The sequence below is a fragment of the Sylvia atricapilla genome, chromosome 1 (assembly GCF_009819655.1).
Source record: "Sylvia atricapilla isolate bSylAtr1 chromosome 1, bSylAtr1.pri, whole genome shotgun sequence".
Lineage (NCBI taxonomy): Eukaryota > Metazoa > Chordata > Aves > Passeriformes > Sylviidae > Sylvia > Sylvia atricapilla.
The window spans coordinates 20,277,875-20,303,984 of NC_089140.1; the positions used below are offsets into that span (position 1 = coordinate 20,277,875).

The following is a 26,110-nucleotide window of genomic DNA, read 5'->3' on the forward strand; positions in this document are numbered from 1 at the left end:
TTGTGAGATGGTCCGCCCACAGGGAGGAGCCAAGCATTCTCACCTGGATATAAGCTGGGATTTGGGACAGTAGAAGCAGCCCTAACCCACTGGATTCCCAGAGGACTGGAGCTACCAGACCTTTCTACAGGATCACTGCTACAGGAAGACCACCTTGTCTGGACTGCCTCGATCACCCTGATCAGGTTGTATTCTGACTCTGTCAGTTGTTTGGTGGTTTGTTGGGTTTTTTTGTTTTTGTTTTTTTTGTGGGTTGTTTTTTGTTTGTTTGTTTGTTTGTGGTTTTTTTGTTGGTTTTTTTTGGTTTGGTTTGGTTTTTTGGTTTTTTGTATTGTTGCATTTATTTTATTTTTTTCCCTTTTTTTTCTCATTAAATTGTATTTTCTAACTTACAGCCTCTCACTTGGTTTGGTTTCAAACCACAACAGAGTGTTTCTGCACCAGAATTCTGGTGACACGTGAGCCAGGTGCATGCATATAGGCCAGGGCTGCTGTTGATGATTGCACCAAAGTGAACCAGTTGAGAAAACCAAGCCTATTGGAACTTGACTGAAAGCCTGTGCTCCAGGTTTTTTTCTCTATTTCCTAAACACTCAGTAGAATGTTTAGGAAATTGAGCAAAAACATTTAGCTTTCCTCTTCAATTTATAAGTGCACTCACCAGAAGGGTAGCAAAAGTGCAACCATCAGGTTTTAATTTTGCAAAATACAAAAATACCTTTGGTATGTGTACATGCATTTTTCCCTCCTGATAAAACAGGGAAACTCCAAAGGCGGTGGTAAATTTAATATTTTTAATTATCACAAAAAGGAAAAATACAGCATCAAAAAAGACTGACTTTCATGCCAGGTATTATCTCTGTTCCTGTTGCTCTGTTCTTAGGTCACTGATCATTGCCAGATTCCAGAAGACAACCCTTTAATGTAGGCATACAGTCACTCAGGAAAGGCTTTCACTGATGCCACTGCTAAATACTTTACTACTTTTCTCACAGCTCTTCATGTGCAGTGTAGATATAAGCATAACAACTAAACTACCTAGACCCAACATTTATAATTTTGCCTAGAAAAATAAAATTAAGGTCTCTATTTTCTTCTAAAGAGAGTATTTCTTTCTAGCATAAATAAGAATTGCTAGTGCAAATTTTTAAGGTGAATCCCATATTCAGTCAAAACGTAATAAAACCAAACATATACAAAATGTCTTTTTAGCTTCCTGAAGAAACACATTTACATGTTCATCTGCTTCGCAGTGCAATTATAATATTCTTTTAAAAGTCCACATGCACAAACTGAAATCCAGAAATACAGATGTTGGAGGGGCAGTTGCCACTACTTGTCTGCTTCTCAAGGAAGACAGTGAAATTTTCTAGCAACCATAAACAGAGATCCTTTCTCAAAAAATTAATTCCTGACTTCATAATAGGCTGCTTCAAGCAGTAATATCCCCATTTTTTAAATTATTTTTTATTATTTGCTCTTGCATAGGACAAAGCCCAGATGATAAACAAAATTTTAAGAAAATTTAGTCAACTGCTATGTGACTTTACCTTTCCCTTCATAATGACACAGTCCTCTTGCCTGTTGTTTGCATGAGTGGGTTCTCCACGAAGCCACTTGGTGTAGGTGACAGGAGTTCCATCGCTCCATTCAAAATACATCTGAACTTTGAGGTCATTCAACCCAATCCACAGCTCATCAGATGGCTCTAAAACGTACAATTAACAATCCTGTCACATAATGAGAACTTTTATCTTTGTGCAAAAGAAAAAAAATTATTCTCAGGAAGTTGAAAAGTCAGTCAGGAAATTAGGGTTTTCAGCCCCATGGAGGTCAAACTGATTCTCATATACCCTCTCCAGTTATCAGGAAAGGCCACACATGAAAGTGGCAATACAATAAGAGAGTTCAACTATGTGGAAAACAACCAAAATACTCCCTCTGCTGAATCATATCGCAACACAAATAGGTTCATTTTCTTTCTCAATTCAAAATCCTCATAACAAGATATGAATAAACACCTAAATAAAATATTACCTCTCCCTTCCTCCTACTTTTAGTAAGAAAGAAATGTCCTATTTTCTAATGCTAAGACATCCAGTGATGACTTTTAGAGCGGAAAACCAGAGTACTTGCAAGTTTTCCCATTATATATGTTCCTATATTTTATTTAATTTCAGAATAAAGTGAAATTAACATCGTTATTGTTTGGTTTTTTGTTTTTTTTGTTTTTTTTTCATTTACTGTCAAAGCAGTTGTTGGCTTTTGGCTTGAAGGAAACTGCAGGACTGGTCAAGGAATTTACTTCATAGTGTTTCTGAGAGGTTTCTGTTCTGGCCAACCAAGATGCTACAAATATCACCCTCCCAGCCAGTCACTTGAATGACAGAGAGAGACAACCCTCTGTCATTTCTCCTCCCTCCCTTGACTCTCCTGCCTTTATTACGCCTAAGTGTGATCAGCCCTCATAACTCATCCATCATTTCTTACCATCTCTTCCCCATTAAAAAGTGCTCAAATTCACTGGCTCTCAAGCTCCATTTTCAAATATGCACCTTTACCCCTACTTGCAGACTTGCAGACAGTGTTTTATGTTCAGATTACCTTTTAGTAATTACCCCAAATTACCTTTCAGTACCCTTGTATAAACTCTCTTTTGCTAAAACACTGAAAGCTGTTCCAATTCTACTGCCCATCAGGTTTTCATTCCCTCCTTGCCAACTGCCATCCATGATCTTTAATTTATTTTTTGTTTAGTTACCCCTTAAAATCTCTCTGTCAGTGTTTACTGAGCATTTAGCACAGCAGAGGTATTTTCCACACCCAGAGCTGCTACAGTGGTAGGGTCACACCACTGTAATACAAACAATAAACAACATTCTTCAACAAAATAACTACATCAAAGCCATCTAATTAAGCCATGCAAATCGACGGAGTCTCTTCTTACATAACATTCTTTTCCTCACTAGAATTGCTGCTTTTTTGCAATCATCTCAGCAGCTGTATGACTAAATACCAAGAGAGTTTTTTTTCCAGCAATTTGTAAAGCTGCTTCCCATTCTCAGTCATGCACTGGGCCACACTTGTGCCATATCACATGCTGGACTTCCGTGTAAACATCCAGAATGCACTTCTTTATTCTTCATGTTCCTCTCTAAAGTTCTCCTTTGTGGGTGATGCCAACAAAAGCTCAGCTGCCATGACAATATTCATCTCATTGTACCCCTTCTTCCTTTGTTTTATCATGAGACTAAAATGTTTGGCACAAAGATAGACTTTTGTTCTTTCTGTATAGCAGTGGTCTGACAGACAAGATTGTCTAGGCACTGCAATATGAGGTGTTCTCCTCTTAGTGGTGAACAAGGGTAATCTGATACAGTAATAAACTGTCATAAAAGGCTTCTTTAGTTGTTCCAATTTTACTCCTCTGAAAAGAATGCTTTCAAAATAGTCTCTTGCAGCAGCTAGTGTGTCATTTGTGAGATGCCTGGTTTCCTTCAGGACTATTTGCCTTTCAAAAATATTCAGTTTTACAGAAACAGAACAGCAGTCATTTCAGGAAAGGAGGTATCAAACTATGAAATAACCTACTTCACATGTGTAATGTGAAAATTCATCTAGTTTCCTTTAGAACCTAACTTTTATCAAATGTCCTATGTCCCATCAAGAGGTCCCACCTTTCCTAAGAATATCTTTTAAAAGAGTAAAAGTTTCATGTTGTTCATGAAAGAACAAGCCATTCTTTCAGGAATGTGAGACAAGCACAAGTTGCCATGGAGGTAGCTAGGATACAAAAATAAAGGGTATCAGCTGTTTTATGATTTCCACTCCAGGACTGCTGCTGTGCTGCGGCTCAAAGCACATGGCTACGTGTGGAGGGTGAACTAACTCATCTTTACCCGTCACTGAAAGCACACACAGGGTCAGTCACTGCAAAGAAGCATACCTGGATGGGAACTTGCTTCTCCCACAAAAAGCAGTTAACTGTTTCTCTGTGCAAGAGCAGTTTCATGTAAAGCAATAACAACCATTAAACTGCCTCAGAGGCAGCACAGCACACTGCATTCTCCTAATGAACACATCCTGCATTTCTAGACTAACTTGCCTTGCAACAGCTCTAATGTGTGCTCAGAAACCAAGCACATAAGTACTGTATTTGATAAGGGGCACATCTGAATCCATGCCCTGAGACAGATGGATTCTTTTTATTTTTTTTTTAGGAGAAACACAAGGACATGAATTTGAAACATATGACTTGAAATGTAAGGACATGGCAGTGCTAATAATAGGACACAGATCTTCCCAAACAGTCCTGGACCAGCAGACTTTGCCTCCCCACATTTTTTTTTTTTTTGAAGATGGATTGTAAAATCCTTTTATCATATGAAAAATTTTAAATTTCTTTAACCTATATAAAAGGAAAAAAGAAGGAAAAGCAGACCATAAGAAATAGGATTTTGGAGATAATGCAATTTGCATCACTGACTACAGCTTTTTTGTGGCAGTAAAGTCTGTTTGGATTTTGTGCTCCTATTCTGTGTTTTTGTTTCCTCTGATTTTTAAATTTAAAACTTAAGTCCTTCTGCACTCAGTGGTCAGGACAATTACAGGGTATTATTATATCCTATCCTGTGTTTTTTCTTCCTCTGATTTTTTAAATTTTAATTTTTTAATTTAAAATTTAATGCCTTTTGCCCACCCCCCCCCACCCCCACCCCATGATCAGGAAAATTATTATTTTTAAATAGTCTCATTTTATTAACAGGTAAGAGATGTTCAAAACACCTTCTTTACTCAGTATGTGTCTACATATATGTGTGTGTGTGTGTGTGTGTGTGTGTGTTATTATGAGAAAGTACTCACGGTACCCAAGTTGAGAAATAATAAAGCTGTATTCTTCAACATTATGGATGCTTGCCAGGTCTCCATCCTCTTTCCTGCAAGATGTTAAGGCATCTTTCCATATTTTGGGGTCCCTATGAATTATGTAACAGTGACCAGCATATGACATCCATTGATCAGGACACTTAATAGGCACATTAGTCTCTGAAAAAAAAATGCCATAAAGAGTTTCAGAATCCTTTTCTAAAGACTAAACATCACATCAGAAAATATCTAACAAAAAATTCAATCATATATTTTCTTCATGAAGAACAGCAGAGATGAAAACTATGTACAATGATAACTATCTGCGTGAATAATTGAAAGCTGAAACTTCCACACTATTTTTAAAGAACACTACAGTTGCAAACAAGTGCTTGCAACTTGAGAAAAGACAATTAAACCACAGTTTTGTCTTTTATAGGCATGCATATATGCATACTAAAATGTAAGGTCTTCAGAGTGGTGTGTTATAATTTTTCTCCAGTGATGTTAGCAGCTCTCTTTAACCCCCATGCTATGTGTTAAGAACCTGACTTTACAATACATATTTATGAGAGTAATTATTTTTCCCAAAAACTCAGGCACTTATGGATTAGCCCATCTGCTGGACTATGGAAAGAAATAACTGATTGTACATAACCCTAAGAAAACCCAAATAAGGCAACTGCTTTTAGGAATCATTTTCAGAAGTAAATGGTTTATGCTTAAAACTTGCTTTCAGAAGCTCAGTAGAAGAGCAAGGTATTGCCAACAAACACACTGCTGTTCAGCAAACAATTCAGCCTTGGGAGGAGTGCCACCTGAACATACAATAAACAGAGTATTGCTGTTGTAGAAACAAATTATGATTCTTGCAGCTCTTTTATAATCAGCATATGTATTTAGCAAACACCAATATATAGAGTAGAACAAGTAACCCACGTTTTCAGAAATTCTGCTGGCAAAAAAACTTGTATATGTCAGAAGAAGAAGAAAAGTGTTTGTTTAACAGTGGGATATATTCTGTAGAAATGTTTAAATAGGCACCCAAACCCATGACCAGTCAGGCACATATCCTGTTTCAACTGGACTATACTGATGATTAACAGACTTAGTGCCACAACACACATTTCTATTATAAATGGTACCCAAACTTTCAGACCTGTGTCTAAAATGTGCTAGCATGTTCTCACAAAGTTCTAAAACTAAACTTTCTCCCCCAAGACAAGAGGCTCAATGCTTGGTCAGAGGCCTCTCAATTCTGCCAAAGGAGAGGAAAAAGTGAAATAGAGGGTGGGGAAACCCCAGGAAAACAAACTGAATGTACATGGTGAGAGAAACAAGAGAGCACCGAGGTGACAAACGCTGCTGTAGAGGTTAATCTGATGCTTCAGACAGCTGCCTAATTCACCCAATACCTGGTCTCAGCTCTGAGCATATGCATATTACAGTGCTTTGCCATAAATCAGAGAACACTCAACATACCCTTCTGCAAACTGCAAACACTGCATGGAACAGAAATCATCAGTTCACACATGGCCACAGAATGAGTCACAAAGGTATTTATGTCTCAGTGAGTCCATGAGCATCTCGGTTGCAAGAAGATGCAGACTGTATTAGTATTACTGATTAGTATTACTCACTAAACACTAAAGCAGCTATGGCAGGGCAGCAAAACTTTTGCTTGTAGACCCAGTAACACCAGGGAACACTGTTGACGGTCTGGTTTGTCTGGTGTAAGCCTTATGGAATTACATTTCTGGGGATTTCTTACAAGAAACTTACAAGAGTACAAGAAATTCTTCAGTTCTTCATTTCAACTACTCAGCAAAAATTAACTCTGTGCTTCCCCATTCTACTTTTAAAGAAGCTACGAGACAATTCAAAACCATCCAGTTTACTTTTTCATCCTAATGGAAACAAGTACTACTCTCTGGACATCGTTTCACTTAAACAAAAGAAGCAATGCAGATTATTGTAAATAAAAGGTAAAATATGATACTACATTAACATGTAAACAATATTATTCCAAATGTCAGGCTGATAAATGTATTGTTTTGTAACTGTAGAATAGTTATTCTTCAAAAAGAGAGCCAGCATTCTTGTGAAGCTGATTTTCTTATAAGCTTCACTTTCTGATGTATGAAAAATCTCATAGTGCTTGACTTGTGTCCCTAAAAGGGTGAAAGCACTACCTGAAGTCAGTCTCATGATTCAGACATTCAAATTTCTCTCTTAGACCCATCCAATGTGGTCTGATAAGACCATCTCAAGCATCTCAGCAACAACAGTAAGAGATTTTATTTCTTCTAACTGAATGTTAAAGACACATTATGAAGCAGTACTTTAAGATGAACACACTTTGTTGGCTTGGGATGAAATCTATGCTGGCAGTCACTTGGTGGAGATAGAGAGACAGCCTTTCAGCCTGTTGAATTTGAAATTAATACATTTCTATTAATCTACTTTGCTGGGTTACAGAACAAGTGCTCTGTAGCCCGAAGATACTTCCATATACAACATGATGTGGCCCCCTGCTGGAAAAAATGCTTTGTTACAAGAAGCAAAAAACAAAAATGCAAAACAATCCTGCAGATGTTTGCTTTGTGGAGATCAATCTGTAAGGAAAACAAATATTCTGCATAGATTTTTCCCGAATTTGTTTTGAACACAAACATGATTACATTCTGTTGTAAAATGTTCCTCTGTCCCACATACTGTCCTGTTAGACACAATTATAACTTCAAGAGTTAAAATTTCAAAGGCTTTTCTTTGTGTTTAATGTGAGGTGAACAACTAAGTGCATGTATGAATTTGCTATTAATTTATTTCTTAACTCAGGAAAACATAATCTGCTATGGGTTTTCCTTTACACCTTTAGAAGCTGAGGGCACCCAACACCTTGCATGATTCCATACTTACTCCTTTTATTACTTCCCCCCATGGGATATTTTGGAAAATATTTTATTAAGTGAAGCACTGCCAATCCCTGGTTTATCTGTCGCAGTGTTTACTCAGCAATTTCTGTTTAATTGAAAACTTTTTCCTCTTCCTTCAAATTGCTGGTAAACCGGAGGGTGGAGGTGGGGGGCAAGAACAAAAGTCAAATGCAAAAGATAGTAATGACTATTAGATACACACCTCCCTCCAAAATAAACATTTTAAATACCAATTAATTTAAATACACATAGTGTATCAGCCAGTCTTAAACTGATAGTATATTTATAGGCATCAATGTTTTAGAACTGATGCATGAAACCTGAAAAGCAGAGCAGTAGCCAGCTGAACAACGTAAAAGAACCTATATAAATGAAACTATTTGGGTATCACCTGTATACAAATACTGACAAAACTTTACATCTTAAATTAAGAAATAATTTATACATGCATTGAAGTCTTTCTCAGCTAAGACAATGAATGCACTTGATTTCAATACCAAATTATCAATTTAATTAATATGTATTTCAATATCTAATTAACAAGACACTAGCTCATTTTTCTGGTCTTTTCTCTTAGCAACAAAGCAAAAAAAATGAGGCAGAATCCTCTGTCCTAAGTGTTTTTAACAGGAATGATTCTATATTGGCAACAGCAGAAAAAAAATTAAAAAACACCGGCTTTTTAAGCCAAATATCAAACACTGATTTTCCAAAACATCTGTTTTGCAAGTAGTGATGCATATTAGTAAATGAACTGGAACTGTAGTTTCAGTTTAGACTTCTGCTTCTAAAGCCTACACAAAATAGTATCAGTGGATTTAAGAGATAAAGGTATGACATGGAAAAAGAAAGGAATTTGGAAAGAACAGAAGAAAGGAGTGATGGAACAAAAGAATAAGTTACAAGACATTTATAGTAAATAGAGAGATAATAAGGGAAGAGGTCAAAATAAATCTTATCCCTCTTCTATCTTCCCTATGTACATGAGGCAAGTTCCAGAATTACATTTCTTCTGAAAAAAGTGTCTCTACATACATAATTTAAACAACTCCATAAAAATAGTATATGCTTTTATATGTATTCAAATAAATACTTTTATATCACTATATAAATATTTTTATATTTACAAGACACACAGATGCATTAAAAATATCCTAATCCACTGCTGATCAGCTCATAAGGAGTAAAAAACTACTGGAAGAAGTGGATTAGTTTAATTGCGTACATAGGGCTTCAGACAATTACATAATTTTAAAAACTTTTTTTGGTTTTTTTTGTTACTATTTTATAATCAGAATCTGACAGTTCTGCTTGGTTTGAAAAAGAGAACTCCACAATTTTGCAATTTAGAACTCAAGACTATTGGAGAAAGATTATTACACAGGAAATAGGGAGGCCAGAGCAAAAAGGAAGTACACACTGTCCACTTTTAGAGGTAGTCTTGGTCAAACCACAGTCTACAGAGTCCTACCTGCAATAACACCTATTCCAGTTGCAGATAAAAAATATTGGTCATTAAGAATTTGTTGAGGGTTTATTACCAAACCTACCTCTAGGAATAATGAAAGATTCTAAAGTAGCATTTCCTCGTTTACAAATATAGCCAAGTTTCTTATCACATTCCCAGTTCTCCCACTTAGCACCTTTGCCAGGATTCAATGCACCACAAATTTTTCCAGGTTCTGGAGAAGGATGGCCTAAAAACAAAACAAAACAAAACAAAAAAAAAATTACCACCACAAATCTCAACAACAACAGAGTAGAAGCACAACATGGTTACTCTCCCAACTCTCACATTCCCTTCTGGTCCATGCTTCAACCATAAAATGCATTAACACATAGACAACTGTGGCATTCAACAGTCCTTTAGCCAGAATGAAAAGTTCATTCCCGTAAGAGATAATTTTTCCACAGCAGCCACAAGTTGCAAATTCATAATTTAACAGCCTTTTTACATGTTCAGAGTCCTGGTACAAGGTATTACAGTGTATGTGGTTTTTTCCTATGGAATTTTTTCCTTTTCTAAATGGAGAACATCTAAGCTCCAGAGGATGGTCTTTAGTAAAAAAACCTGTTCTGTAAGCTGGACAAATTCTGTACTTGGTATAAAAAAAAATAATAAGTAATTATTTTGCTGATGTGAACTTCTGGCTTGTTTGTCTAAACAACATGACAATATGAGGATATTTGTATATATTTTGTTATAGTTGATTAGTATTAACACCAACAAAAATAACTAGAAGAAAAGCAGAACTTGTAGAAAAGAAGAAAATTCAGTAATAATCCAGCTGAATTTTTCAAGATGTGATGTGCTGTTAGTAAACTTAGCATGTTTTTTCTTTAATTTCTGAACATATGCCACTATACTACATACAAAGTATTGGTACTACACAGAATAAACACAAAAACCCAATATTTTTAGAGTCCGAGATTGTTCACTGGAATTTTCTTATACCATTATTATTTCATTACTTTAGATTAAATATAGTCATACATTTGCAGTCATATTCTATCTTCTTCCCACAGGAGAAATAGATATGCTTACTTCAAAAATAAAATTTTAAATTGTTTTATTGAACAAAGAAGTTCAGCTGTTGGCAGCTAGATCCCCAAAATGTCTAAGCAAAATCAGTTTTGTTTTAACACTGATAACAGTTCCACTTTTTTTTCTATTTATTTAGGGCTAGTGAGATGGAAAAATACAAAGTTTCCACAAATTCCCTTAAAATGTGTTAATGGAAAAACAGCAAGGTCTTAAATGTGCAGTGCAACGGGGATGAGACAGAGGGAGGCTGACCAATGTAAAGTCAGGAAGGAAACAGCACAAAAATAAAATATGTTATATGGACATAAGAGTAGAGTATTACCTTTGAATGAAATGAAAGAATGTAAGGAGTTAAGGATAAATGGAGCCCATTTTCTTTTTTTTACATCAAAGCCCATCTTAACTATTTAATTCTTCACCGTACAACTGAGAGTTGTCTGCAGCTTTAACAACCATGAACAGCTCCTCTTTGCTGCTTTGGCTCCATCTCACAGCTGTGTTATCCCCACTGCTCCTTGTGCACAGATTCTCATCAGTGCACTTGTATGACAGACCTATAAATACCTTCACAGCAACTTGCAGTTCATCTGTTTGCCTGTGTGCTCACTCCACTGGAGAGCCATTTATAAAGTAGTTCAATTCACTCTTCAGAGCTTACTCAGGAAGTTTGTCCATCTAAAACGTGCTTTTGGCCTTACCTACATAAGGTAAAGGCCCTGGCTGATACACTGGAGCATGCACTTATAGTTACTGATGATTAAATGCTCAGTGAAGATAAAGCGCATTTACACTGCAGAACTTCAGACACCTACTTTAAATTAGTCCCCAAAAGCTCCCTGAACAGCCAGTGCAACAGAACAAGGCAAGGGTCCTGCAAAAAAACCACTATTACATTGGCAATCTGAATAGTCAGCCAGAGATGCAGCCCTTTACCATGTGCACAGATGACACAGAAACTTTTTAATGATGGCACCAGAGTTCAACCCTGCAGCCACAGCTGTGGAGTAGCTGGGCTTCTGTCAAAGCAGTCTAGCCTCAAATGTTCAGTTTGATAGATGTTACCCTTGAGGGTAGGTTAATCCCAAACAGAAATGAAAAGCTATTCTTCAAGCAAATAAAAAAAAATAGTTGAACAAAAGCAAATAGGAAAGGAATTTGAAGAAAAGTTAAAAAAATAAAACAACAAAACAACTAACCCCCCCCACCACCACTGATCAGTCTAATCTCACAAATGAGGACATATACAGCACCTGATTTCTCCTGTATTCAGAAATACAATAAATCAGGAAGATATGCAAATGAAGTGTCAACAGATGACTTAAAACTTTCCTATTTTGAGGCTTATGAGGCTACCACTTCCATTATCTATAATAAATTAAGCCTGGTGCACATCCCTAGCATAAGGCCCATTATTATCAGTTAATTATCCAGTGTTAATTATCACAATCACAATCTTTCAGCATCAAAACAAGCTCAATAATTGCAGAAGAATAGAGTGCTAGAAAAGGTATTTGTTACACAATGACCAAATTTTTGCCTTTTGAACTGAGTAGCAATACATTTAAGCTTACCTGGAACCCAGTTTAAGTACCGAAAAGGAGCACCACCAACCCACTGCCATCCACTGTTGAAATTCAAACTGTTAAGACCAAACCAGAGAGCTGAACTCAGTGTGCGAGTCAGACCTAGGTAACAGAGACAGAGAGAGACACTGGAAGTCCACAGCAAGAGCAAACACTCCTCAAAACTTGAGAGCTGAATTCTTGTTAAGCCTTCTCTTTTTTCCTAGCACAAATTTTAATGATTTTTAACATTCTAGTTAAGGTAGTTATGCCAAACCTGAAAAACAGGTCATCTTACATTGGTCAGTTTAGTGTTAGAGTTTTGACATATTTAGGTTTGGAGAATTTTATTACAATAGAAAACAAAATTACTCTGCTACCATTGATCACAAACATGAAACTTTTTTTTCAGAACTTTAAAACATTAAATGGATAAAGCTGCAGAAAAATAAAACAAAAAATCAGTTTTCTAAAATGAAAGATACGGTTTCCCTATAGAAACTATATAAAAACTATAGTTTCTATAATTTTCTATAGAAAATAGAAGTATTTTCTCTTCCATAAAATTAACAAGTGTGAATTTCACAGCGTAAAACCTGTTCTCATTTATCAAAATACATTAAAAGGCATTCGCTGCAAACATCATCTTTTTAACAGCAGATCTTGTGCATTTTTCAGACTGATCTGATTTCTGTTATTCAGCCAATAATAAGTCAGGCTTAAAAAAAAAAAAAAAAAAAAAAAAAAAAAAAAAAAAACAAAAAACAGTTCAAATTTATTCCTCTAGCTCTGAAAAGCACTTAGAAATATCATGCTTATGTATGGCCCTGCTGAACAATACTCATAGTCATTACTAATCAATTATCTATCTCTGCCTTTAGTATAATGCTTGGAAGCACAGCTAGATGCCTGCTGATTTATTTTTTTTTAATTTAAGTTTGTTTCTGTATAGTTCACAGAAAATCATAGTGCAATATGTATCATTTGTTTCTGCTTCCATCAATGGCATCATGCCAAGATGTTGCAATTTGTAGTTGTCTTTGACACCACAGTGATAAGCAGCACTTGAAAGACGGCAAAGTTAAAAGGAGATTTAGTTGATTGAAAAGGACTGGAATCTCAGACCTGGCTGTGCACCAACACATTAACATGCTCTATTACTTCTCCTGGACAAACAATTTGTGGTTAGGAGAATTGAGCATGACAGGAAATCCTAGTACTGCCAGGATAGCTGTATAATGAAAAGCTGATCTTCACATACGTTTAGCAGCCATATCAATCAATTTGCAATTAAAATGCATCAACTAATAACTACCCTCTGTGTCAGCGTAGTTTGCTCCTTTGAGCACTAATTTCAACAATGATTTTCTCACAGTCATTTAAAAACCAACCCATGCTTTCTCCAAATCTATAAATTGAAAACAGAAGTTTAGACAGAACAAATTGTTCATAGCATTAAAAATACATTTCTCATTCCTCTAAAGTGGAGAAATATGGATTTGATTGATGGACTACTAGATGGATAAAGAATTAGCTGGATTTGTGCATCTAAAGAGTTACAGTCAGTGGCTTAGAATCCAAATGGAAACTAGTAACAAGTGGTGTCCTGCTAGGGTCTGTATTGGGACCAATATTACTAATATCTACATCAGTCACAGACGGCGGGATTGGGTGCCCCCTCAGCAAACCTGCAGATGACACCCAACTGGGTGGTGCGTTGACACACTTTGGGGAAGCGATGGCAACCAGAGGGCCTCTGACAGGCTTCAGGAGAGGGCTCATGCCAACTGCATGAAGTTCCACAAGGCCAAGCTCCAGATCCCACCCCTGGGTCCCAGAAATTCACAATACCTATATGGACTAGGGGATGAATGGATTGAGAGCACCACTGCAGAGAGGGACTTCAGGGTGCTTGTGGATGAAAAGCTGGACATAGCTGGACATGACTGGCCATGTGTACCTGTAGCCCAGAAAGCCAAACATGCCCCGGGCTGCATCCAAAGCAGCGTGGCCTTCAGGGCAAGAGGAGGGGTTCTGACCCTCAGCCCCCCTCCAGTGAGACACACTTGGAGTGCTGCATTCAGCTGTGGGATCCCCAGTATAAGAAATTCATGGAGCAAGTCCAAGGGAGGCAAGAAAATTCATCAGACGGCTGGAACATCCCTCCTGTGAAGAATGGCTGAGAGGTGGGGCTGAGAGAAGGCTCTGAGGAGACCTTATCATGGCTTTTTAATAAATGAAAACAACTTCTAAGAAATTTTGTCGAAGACTTTTTACCAAGGCTTGAAGTCACAGGACAAGGGGTAATAGTTTAAAAATGAAAGAGGGTAGATTTAGACTGGATATAACTAAGGCATTTTTACAGTGTTGATGGAACAGGTAGCCCTGAGAAACTGCTGATCCTCATCATTGAAAGTGTTCAAGGTAAGGTTAGATGGGACTTTGAGCAACCTAGTCTAATCCATGATGTCTCACAGCATGGCAAAGAGGTTGGACTAGATGATCTTTAAATGTTCCTTCCAACCCAAATCATTCTCTAATTCTCTTATTCTACAAATTTAGAGAGAACAGCATGCAGCTTATGGTATAGGATATTTTATCTTTCAACTGATGTAACATATTCAAAATATCATCAATCAGTGGAATATTTCATGTTTGCAGACAGACTGAGAAGGTAATACAGAGGACTTTCTCAATGAAGAATGTAAATATACTCAAGTAAAATTTAAGAATTTTCTCATAGGAGAAGTGTGGAAACTTCTGCCAAAAACATTGAAGGAAACTGAAACTAAAACAGAATATTTATGAGTCCTTTTGTTTATTAGTTCTTTTTCTTTTCATATTTTAGGATATACTGAAGATGCAATGGCTCTAGTGAAACAGGCAAAACTGCTGACTAATACACACTACAAGAAAAATGCAAAAAGGATGCAATCTTGGTATCTACATTTTCAGTTTACAAACTACTTTGCATTTTTCTACATTCCAACATTGAGTCTTTATTGCCTGCATTACTTAACCGTATTTTTATGTTACTATTAGTTTATGGCAATATTTAATCATGACAAAATGAATATTATCTGTCTTATATTTCCAAATGAATCATTCAATATAACTCCTTTGATTTACTAATTACCAGAATTGAACAATATAATCTTCAAGATAGAACATGCCATATTAGTGTCACTGTTGCAATAATACACTAAAGAAACTTTGGATAATATTAACCTACCTGTCAGGTATGTTTGTTCATGTAGCTCTGTAATGCTTAATAACTCTGCCTTCTGCTGCTGACAGCTTTTTCTTGCCTGATGCCATTTCAGAGCTGTGTCAGAGTTTATCTGGTACTGGACATTTGTTAAAGGATCTGTGTTCCACAAATCATTACTAGTAACTACAGGGAGAAATGAAAATGCTGTAACTCATCATGAAAACAGAGCCAGGTAACACATACAAAAAAAATGCAGAGCAAAAGACACAAAATTCCTGAACACTGTTATAGACAAATGGTTTGAAAGGAATCCTGAGGTTCTCTGATTAACAGTAGATCCAGGACAGTAGACACTAAATGAAACAAGGTCATTGTTTTCTCTGGTTACAACAAATCTGCTGTTTATAGTGGCTAAAAACATGGCTAAAGACATGCTAAAATATTTGGTTTGTGAATATGGAGGAAAAGACTAAAAAAATCCAGGCTGATGCTAGCTAAGGTGTATATCAAGCTGACCTTTTTTCTGAGATAAATGCCAAAATTTTTTACTAATTTAGGTCACTATGTAAAATGGCTATGGATTTTCATACTGTGATTGTGGTAATCAAGTGCAGAACGCAAAGCTGACATCATTAGCATCCATCTCACATTTCTCTGCAATTTCTCATTTGTTAAACATGTGTCTGACATAGCATAACTTTCTCCTCTGCTACACAGCCTACCTGAACTCCTTGAATACCTGAACTTGGCACTTTTAGGCAATGCCAGTGAAAGCATCATCCAAAATGTCCCAAAATTAGAAGCTGCCTTGGTAGATATCACACTCTTTGCACTGCTGCAGTCTCTCCTGTCTCATCTCAATTGTATCTCCACAAACAAGCAACAGAAAACAGTGTGATCTTGATCTGCCAAAAATGGAACCTACATGAGGTTCCAACACTGAGCTAAATATCACATAAAGGGAATAAAGTTGCGTGACTAAAGCAGAACACAGCAGAGATCGCTGCATGTCTGCCAACAAGGAGAAAACCACTGAATTCCTGAAGCATTTATCAGCTTTTCAAGTAGAAATCCGAAAAAAATTGAGAGAGGGGTATTATTTGAATTCAGAGTGCTCAGAAAACTTCAGTCTGCAAAGAGAGGGAAACAGTACAGTAAATAAAACTCAAAACAAAGCATGATTAATCTTAAATATCAGGAGGTCACTTACCAGTTCCACTTTTTCCTGTATTAAATCTGATTATCTATAGGTAATATAAAGTGCTCCTTTTCACATTATTTTAAAAAGAAATCAAATATAACCTACTGTAATTATGACATTTCAGCAAAAAATGGAAATTTTCATCTGATTATCATTATCCACAAATCAACTTCTGTCCAAAATATTTTGTAACTACCAGAATCAAAACTTCTTTGCTATACTATGTTCTAAAAGACCACAAATCCCAGTGCACAAGCCTGGGATAAAATTAATATTGCAAAAATAGTAAAATATATAATTCAGGAAAGAAAACTAGCTCTTACTTGATAGTAAGGGGTGTATAAATCTTGTGCAATTATTACAGAGAAGAGGTAAACAATTCTTAGGCATTCATCCAACCTTCCACCTCAGTTCTCCAGTCTCATACTTTATAGCTGACTTCCATATGGTGCTCTCTTGTAGAATTTTGGCCTTTCAGAGAAATCAAACTCATTTCTAAATCTTGGAAAATTTGCTTTTAAAACATTTGAGTTCAAATGTCTTTGCAGAGCAGAATTTTGAAAAAATCTATATGCTATTGTTTAAAGCTTAGTTCAACAGAGAAACAAAAAGATGAATCACTTTTCTGGAATAATATATTTTAGCACCCAAGCTAAATTAATGATAAATCACACCTGTCCTTAGTACATAAATAGAAAACTAATAAAAACCTGAACTCTATCGCTATGCAGATGAATTCAGCATGCATTTATTCTCTGCAGATTTTGTTTCTGACCTAGTCACCTGCATTTTTATGCATTTCTTAGAAGGCTTTCAGAATCCTTCACTAAATATACAGCTCTTTTATCTGTCAAGAAAGAGGCCTCAATGGACTTTTTCTCACTGGAATGGAACTATAGGTGCACATTGAGTCACTCTCCTGATGGCCTTACACTGTGCAAATTGTTTTCTTCCTCAACACCTTCTTTGAAGTGCAGCATACAGCTCAAGAAGACATGCTGTAACCTATTCATAAGCAGCATTTCCTAGGCTACCAAAAACTGTTTACTGTAGCAACACTGCTTGGTTCTTTTCCTTGAAGTTTAAGCTTCAGCTACTTTTTCTAAATCACCAAATAAAGGATCGTAATCACAATTAACTTGCCTCTGCTGATAAAATCTCTCCACCTCTACTGATTACAGTAACTGTTGCAAGTACAGCCTCATTCTCTCTTCATTTTGGAGAATATTTGAGGTGGTTTTGGTCGCAATGAGAAAAGACTGGGTCAGCCACAGACATTTCACTGAAGGTCCTGGCCCCAGCATGACCAGCTGTAATAGTTTGCATCACATATATTCATGCTGGCACCCTTGGCCCCCTGGACATTTTAAGAAGCAACACTTTGTTCCTAGTAAATAAACTTTAACTTACACATGCTATTTTTAAAGGTGTTGTTGAAGTTTATGAACTTACCACATATCACACTCTCATATCTCACTCATTTCTCTTTCATAGGGATGAATAAAACTGCTGCCATGGCCAGTCTCTCACTAAACATATGACCCAAACTTGAATATTTTATAGCCAGTACTTAAGAATCAGGAAGGAAACATGCAGGCAGTCAGCATAAAGCAGGCTTTTCCAAAAACAATCACTGCCATCTGAATGGATTTCCTTGAATTATGATGAAGAATTAAACAAAATTTTAATGATGCCTCCTATTTTTTGTACTCAAATAGTACTAGGCAGGGAGTATTCTTAAGCCAGCTTTGCATGTGCTTTGTTAATGGGATTGATATTCCCAGCATGTTTTTATTATATTGAAAATGATACCGGCATAGGAGAAAAAAAAAAGTGTGATTTTTATTTGTCGGAAATACTGAATGCAACATTCATGGAAATTAGGCAAGGACACCAGAATTTTGTCATCAAACCAGTTAAGATCAACCCAAACAGTTTTCTTCACATCAAAGGAAAGGCATATTTTTCTTCTTAGCTCTGCTTGCAGTCAGCTGGAGCTTTACAGCAAAACACAGTAATAAAGAGGAAAGGAGGGAGAAGTGCTACCCTTCCCAGAATGACAGAAGCAGCTTGCAGACAAAATGTTTAGTATATATTTTACAGAGGTCCAGAGAAAATTCATTAAAATTTAAAAGAATTCAAATGTATGCAGGCATAAATTACTTCCATTTACTTAAAGCAAGATCAACATTTCCAAATAAGTTCTGCATATTGATAATACTGCATTTTAAACACCGAGTATACTCAAGCCAGGGAATTTAGAATACAAATACTTCTAATTGAGTTAAAAGACATAACTAAAATATAGTACACAGATTTGGGAAACACTGGGATGCATTAAAGAGCTCATGAAAGCTCCTTCATGTCTAAAAGGCAATTCATTCTCCAAAGTAATTTTAATTATCAATTAAACTGTATTCTAGCTTTCAGTTCCACTTCACAGATTTCTCCTTTTTTGACCTTTTCTATATACTACTTATGCTAATGTAACATCTTTATATCTAATTGACTTTCTGTTTAACTAAATGGTGTACTTAGAGATTCCAGAATACGATTAACATACTTTCACCCAAAAATAATTTGGCAATGTTTTTTATGCTGAGTGCTATATTTGGATATTTATGTAGCTCTTAAAAGGAAAGCAGGCTAAACAGAGACAGAAACTGAATGACTTCCAACTGTAAAGCACATGTTATGGACGTATTTCCAGGCAGCTGAATAACAGCACAGCAGAACTGTGAATACAAAAATCTTACATTTTGTTGGGCAAAATCCATACTTCTTATCAACATCATAGTCCGAAGTGGTTCCACACCAGAACCAGCCATCTGATCTGCCAGCATCTGTGCAGTCAGCATACCATTTACCACCAAACTTAAAAGGAAATACACAAGGGGCTCCATTGTCATTTCCTTTCACTGTGTAGGTATCTAAGGAGACACAACAATTCAAAAATGTATAAAAAATAATCAGCATGGGATATATAAGAGTTCATTTTTATGATGCCATTACAAAATATTATAGTAGGGACAGCTTGCTAACTTAGTATACAACTGTACTAAAAATGGAACATTGATCATTTTACACTAGGTCTAAGCTAATACTCACATCACAGTGAGACAAATTTGTGTTGCTAAGGGAGTTAACAGACTACAACTGACTGCGCCAAGACAAGTACATTCCTATGCTAAATTTTCCATGCACAACAATCAAAAGTATAAAATCCACACACTTACACAATTTTTTAAACTTCAAAAGACTGTTGAGTATTCTGTCAATAACTCAAATAACTGCTGATCATTTTGGACATGGAAAAGCATGTACATTTAAACTTGAAAGATATATACCATGGAGTGACTCCAATGTATTATGCCCAAATAAATTTTATATTTGCATCCAAAGATACTTTTTGTTTCATCAGAAACCTGACTCAATGATTATGAAAGTAAAAATTACGAAAGTAAATTATTACGAAAGTAAAAAATATGAAAGCAAAATAAAGCAGCTTTTTGTGTGTGCACATGTAATGGACATTCATTGATGGAAGGACACACAGGGGAACTGTACTTGACAAAGATTTTTGGAGAGGTAACATACCAGGTCACTATCTCACAGAGCTGCTAGAAAACAGAGGAGGAAGGAATAGCAGGACATTATTACATCTCTCCCCTGCCTTCTTTCCTATAATTGGCATTACTAGGGTTGTTCTATTCTGGCTTCTGGCCAAGGACTAGTACTGTAAACAGCCACGGTGTAAACCACAGAAACTGCAACCATACCTCCCTCTGTGACCATTTCTGTTTATCAAAGAATACTAAACTGGAAGTCAAATGTATTTCCAGATACTTATTATAAATATATATAGAGATGTATTATACGTAACTTTTTCAAATTTAATAATTTAAAATATCTTATTTCTTTGTCTAACATATTAGCACCAACTCTGAGACTTCCTTCAAACACCTAGGAAGACATCTGCAATACATTGGAAATGAAGATATTAAGAGTTAACTAATCCTACACTGCCAGTTAATATTTGCACCCCAAGGAAAAAAAAACATAACCAACAGACTAAACACTTTGACTACATCTTTCTATACACATGTAGTAAATAGTAAAAGTTATCATCAACTGCTATGTAATAGTTATTCACATGTTTTGAATAATCATAGAGTTTTTATTCTCTCCAAATGAACCACTACCATGCATGGTTAATCATCTATCAGCACTTGTTTGACAAAAAACAAAAAGAACTACTCAAAAAACAAAAAGCGCACTCACTAAAGTATTGTTAATTTCACCTGAATTCATACTCACTGATCATTAATAAGATTAAGGAAAGTCTTCTACACATATACTTAATTATCTACACATAAAAATAAGCTTGAAATACAGAAATTAATTTACAGAACTTTACCTTCATAGCCTCGAGAACACAGATCGTCTGTGGTTCCGTAGACTTTCCACCTACTCCATAAACCAGATCCCTTGTACAGCATAATATTCCTTTCCTGTTTGTTTCCATAGTTGAAAAACAAATCTTCCCCTTGGATTGCAAAGAGAGTCTCATTTCTGCATTCCCATCGTTGAAGTCCACTAGCCTTGTCACAAGGATACAGAGTGACTGGAACCCAGTCTTTCTTCGAAGGCACTCCCAAGCACAATTTGAATGCTACGCTCATAAGCTGGTGATCTGAGACCCACCTGAATTTTTGAGACTCATTTTCTTGAACACAAGGAGCAGTAGTCACTGAATTAGAACTTTGAGCCAGTACACAGCGCTTGTGATCTTCATTATATATTAAGAAGATGCTAGTATCTGTAAGAAAAATAACACTGGAATGATTTGGGTTGAAGTAACCCTACCTACTATCTAAATGAAATATTAATCTGGACACTTCTTGGTGTGAAAACCTTATCTGTTCGGCAAAAGAAGGTGTGGGCTACACCTGTTAAAGTGGCTGTATGATGCAATTAGTTCAGCTGATCTTGAAGGTCTCTTCCAACCTACATTCTGTGATGTGAGGACATTTCAACTATTTTGAGCCAGTGAAAGCATCTACACATGAAAGGACAAGGCAGCAGAGGTGCAGACCTAGTGTCTTCTGTAGGTTTCAAGCAGGGGTTAAACCAAAGAGAGAGGACACACTCATGGTGTTAATCCAAGCTGCGCCCATGGGAATTACTGAAATGAGGGAGCATGGATACTGTAGAGAGCAGATTGGGACACTGAACTCTCTACCAGCACTGGTTCCCAGGCAAGGGGAGATGACAACAGTCACTAAGTTCTTCAGGCTCCATTTCCTCACAGTGGGGAGCTGTGCTCTCAAAAGCTCTCCTAAAATCTTTAAAGTATTAACTGAGAAGAAGGATATATTTTTAAGCTTTATACTCAAGCTTCTTGTAGAACATACTCATTTTTCACTTCAGTCATTAGTGGCTTCTTTCTTATGTCTCTCCATTATGAATGAAATACCAACAGCAGTGGGATTTGCAATCACCAGTTATGCCTCTTCATCACTTACAAAAACATACAAAGCTCTTCATAGCTTCCCAGGTTATTTTTCAGGTTATTTCTCCCTCCTAGTAAATAGTGCTTCACAGCATGCATTTTCATGTATTCAAGGTTGGTTTCAAAATTGTAGCTGCTTGAAAAGTTTTAGCATCTTTTTTCACTTTTGTGCTATGGAGTGTAACATTTTTGAGCTGATCTTGCTGAAAGACTGAAAATATCTCCCCTCTGATCCACCTTACATACATTTTAGCACAGTAACTTAATCACACTCTTTCACATAAGGCAACAGGATGCACAACATTTTAAAGCTGTATTTTAATGGTTATGAGTTAGAAAGGATAAATATTAATTTCTGTGACTCTGGGGATTGAAGCTAATTAAAATACTATTTATTTTAGTGTATGATTACTAAAAAAAAACCTATAATGGAGGAATAGTTAAGGGGGAAAACAGGTTAACCACAGAAAGTCTTCCCTTCTCTACTGAGGGTCTAATGTGGAAATGATAATATTTTCTGCAGAACAATCTGCAAACAAATAACCTCTCTCTCAGAGAAAGAGCTGACCTAGACCTATCTCATCTATAGTTCAGTTTCCTTCTCTTGTCCTTTGGCTTCCAACTCACTGGGAAGAAATGTAAAACTGATGAGCACTGGAGGCAGAAATTGTTGTCTTTTGCCAATCTGTTTTACCCACAGACAATACAAGGAAATGTATAATTATCACTGCTGGTGACAAATTCTTTTTATTCTGCTTTTCTACTAGCATTTAGCACAATGCTATTATAAACTGATATATGCAGTGCTTGCAACTCCTTTTCCTGAAGTAGTGTTTAAAATTTCTGGACAAAAGATGTCAAACAATTTCACCTGCATAGAAAACACTTCTTGATTTTTCCAAACTGATAAAACTGTATCTGTGGCCTAAAATAAAATTGTAGCTGTGGCCTTGTTTTCTTGTGTTGTTAAAGAGAACATGCTATGCACGTGAAAAAAAGTATCCCTAAGTCAAAAGCCTGGATTGCTGCATCCTAGCATGAGAGGGTGCAGAGTTTTGGCTTCAGAAATGAAGTTAAATAGGTGAACAAAGCAGTCTGGCCAGTAGGGATCGGGAGGGGGACAAAAACTTAGGCTCTCTACTATTCCATGACGGTGCCTTTACCAAGCATTAGAAGTGTGTAAACCCAGCACACCTGCTTACACAAGGGCATACTCCCAATGCAGGGAATAGTACATATGTAAGCAGCTAAAAGGCTGACACAGCCAAGGAGGCATCGAAAATAAGTTGACACCAAAACAGGTGAATAGAACAAGAGGTAGCAGGATGCTGGAGCAACTGTGGCTGAGGCTGTAATTGCAGGATTTCCTTTCCTTCAGTGTTGCTCCTCTCTAGTCCATGGCCATTGAGCAGACTCTTTAGTGCAGTATTGTCAAGTTTACAGCTTTATTTCTGTTTATTCTGCCATCTTGGTCACCAAAGGAGATTCCCACATAACAGTATCTGTGTGAATAATTAGATAGCCTAGAAGAAACATTCCAGGTGTTTGTGCAGCACTTCCTCTGCCCTGCCAAGTCCTCTCCATAAACACTTGATATCACTCTTGCCAACATGATGAGCTGTACCTGTAAAATGGGCTGAGCAGGATCACACACATCACCATTAGCTGTTTCACTGTTCTGTAGCAGCATTTGTTACAGAGCTCTGTAATAGGTGCCATTCTTCACTGCAGATGAACTCTGGGTGCAACACTTTAAGGTCCACCACAGTGTGCTCAGGAGCACCACAGTTGTCACTACTTTGAATTAAACCTATTTCTAACAGTAATTCATATTTTGAAACTTACTCCTGGAAAGAAGATCTTTAAAATACAAAAGAACATGCCAGGCTTAGGAAACAACTTCATCATCACAAGTGCACAACCAGCCATTCAGGGAGATCTAGCATCTTTTCCTTCAAATGTCTGTAGATACCAACAGAATTTTTCTCACAGGCTTTCACTTTTCTGTACCTACCACACTGTGACTATTTGCTTGTCTATCTCTAGTCTCAAGCTGTATCTTAAGAATTGTGCCAAGTACTACAGAATCTCACCAGATAGTATCATTTCCACAGTAGAGATTTCCAGTATGCCAAACTGGCTTCACACTCTGAAGCTTTTGCAAACCATCACAAATTATGTGAGTATAAATAAAAAAGTAATTTGTGAAGCCAGTAAAGTGCTAGCAGTGTTAAACACTAACAGAGAGCACACCAAAATCCAGAAGCAAAAGTCAAGGGAGCAAGGAGGCAGCAAGCAGGTAGGACAAGTGTCTTCTCTACACAAACTCTTGCCTACCAGATGGCCTAAACTGATTGCTGCTAATTACATGAAGGAAGAAAGGTTACAAGGCAGTTACGAAGATTTGCATCACTAGATCTCAATCCAGAGAGGAGAGGATGCTGAGAGGTTTTCAGGAAGGGCAGGTGCAAAACTTTCACTGAAAAATAGCTGTGAGCTGGAAATCACAGTAAGTCTCAGAGTAAGTGGGAACAAACTCCAGGTATCACTAAGCAGCACAACTTCCCCGTTTTCCCACCTCTATCCATACCAGAACCTCAGCTACCTTAACATCCCCCCACAAAAGCCATTTGCCAAAAGCAGGGCCCATCCAGGAGGGCTGGAGGACAGGCACAGCCCCAGCAGCAGGCAGTTCTGCAAACCTCTGCGGTGAGCAGGTCTGTGAGGGAAATCTGGGCGGTGGTATTAAATCAGTCGGGGACTGATCGGAGCGGTGGGGGAAACTGAGGCAGCGGCGGTGACAGCCCTGTTCAGTGTCCACAGCGCCACGAGCACCCAAAACGCCGCTCTGCCGGGCAGCTTTGCGCACCGGGCACCTCTGGATGCGAGGAAAGGGTCCCGAGGGGAAGGGAAGGGGTCCTGAGGGGAAAGGGTCCCGAGGGGAAGGAGTCCCGAGGGGAAAGGGTCCCGAGGGGAAAGGGTCCCGAGGGGAGGCCGCCCCCCGCCCGCCGCACTGAGGGCTGAAATGCCCGTGGGGCTTCACCTGAGCGGACGCTCCTTCCCCACGCCCCCGCAAGCCCCAGGTGAGGTTCGGCTCCGTGCCCGCGGTGAGCCCTCGTTTCTCGGCCCGCGGACACTTACCCAGCCTTGGAAGAGCCCGGGGGAGAAGCCCGAGGAGCAGCAGCAGCAGGGAGGGAGCCATGGCCGCCGCTCCGCCCGTGGCGTCCCGCCGGGCAGCTCCGCGCTAGTGAAGGGCTGGTGGATCAGGGGAAAACTCTGCGCTCCAAATGATAAGGAAATATCCTGTCACATGGGGAGTTTTGAAATAACAGGAATTCGCTGTTCAAACTTTGCTTTCCTAAGCTGATTTTTTTTTCCCCTTAGCGGAGGAAAGAGCCTCCTTCCAGGCATGTGCAGGTGATAAAGCGGTGGTAGCTGAGAGGAGCGCTGCTTTTTTTGTTGTTGCCGTTGTGTGTGGTGTTTTTTTTCTTTTATTCCCTTTGCGACTCCGACAGCTTTGCATCTGGGTCAGTGGTTTGTATTCCAAGAAAATTAGCCAACTCCGCTCGGAGGGAGGAGGATATCCCTCTCCTTTTCTTCTGGGGTAAGGAAAAGAGAAAGAATAAGGGGTAGGAAACCCAAGTCTCAAAGAAGCCCCCTACTCGAACGCCCGGGTTGCTCCGCAGAGCGAGGACTGCAGAAGGAGCCGAGACCTACTTTTGGGAGCGCGGGCTCTGGGCTGCGCTCCCGTCCCCATCCCTCCTCCCCCGGGCGCCAGCAGGTCGCTCCGCCGGGAGCGGGGCGCGGCCGGGGCTCGGGGCTGCCACGGAGGAGCGAAAGGGGCTTAAGAGCCCTTAAGAGGCATTGTCTGAAGTCCAATAAATCAACTTCAGCCGATTTGCTTGTTTGTTTATTTATTCCACTGACAGTGTTAGCTCTATCTGCTGTTAACAGGACTCAAATCTTGCTCGTGAATCAGTGCAGGAAACACCAAACCTTGCTTGCCAGCTGGGTTTCACAAGCTGAAGCACCTGCCTGGAATTAAGTGATCCTTCTGAAAAGATGCCTTTAGAGCACAGCCCACCTTGATGTTTTTACAGGTTCTTGCTGCGCTGGATACAGAGCAGCATGTTATTTCTCCGAGATCACTATCAATATACAGTCTGAAGAGTCCCAAATTGATTGAAAACGTCAGTCTTACTGTTGTTTTACACAGAGAGCCTTTTGTAACATGCGGGACTTACTTGGTATTCTCATGGGGCATACATGAGGCTCAG

At 38.0% G+C, this 26,110-nt stretch overlaps 1 protein-coding gene across 1 annotated transcript in view; it reads right to left on the reverse strand.

Annotated features, from left to right (window-relative positions):
• LOC136359711 (macrophage mannose receptor 1-like) overlaps nucleotides 1–25,063 on the reverse strand; it is a 54,325-nt gene extending 29,262 nt beyond the window's left edge. The window contains exons 1-8 of the mRNA XM_066316594.1: nucleotides 24,975–25,063; nucleotides 20,739–21,140; nucleotides 19,078–19,251; nucleotides 15,142–15,303; nucleotides 11,919–12,032; nucleotides 9,353–9,499; nucleotides 4,864–5,046; nucleotides 1,551–1,708 (exon numbers count right to left, since the gene is read on the reverse strand). Of these exons, the coding sequence (XP_066172691.1) occupies nucleotides 1,551–1,708; nucleotides 4,864–5,046; nucleotides 9,353–9,499; nucleotides 11,919–12,032; nucleotides 15,142–15,303; nucleotides 19,078–19,251; nucleotides 20,739–21,140; nucleotides 24,975–25,035 (1,401 nt within the window). The 5' untranslated portion in view covers nucleotides 25,036–25,063. The remainder of the gene's footprint in view (nucleotides 1–1,550; nucleotides 1,709–4,863; nucleotides 5,047–9,352; nucleotides 9,500–11,918; nucleotides 12,033–15,141; nucleotides 15,304–19,077; nucleotides 19,252–20,738; nucleotides 21,141–24,974) is intronic.
• Nucleotides 25,064–26,110: the final 1,047 nt, after the last annotated feature.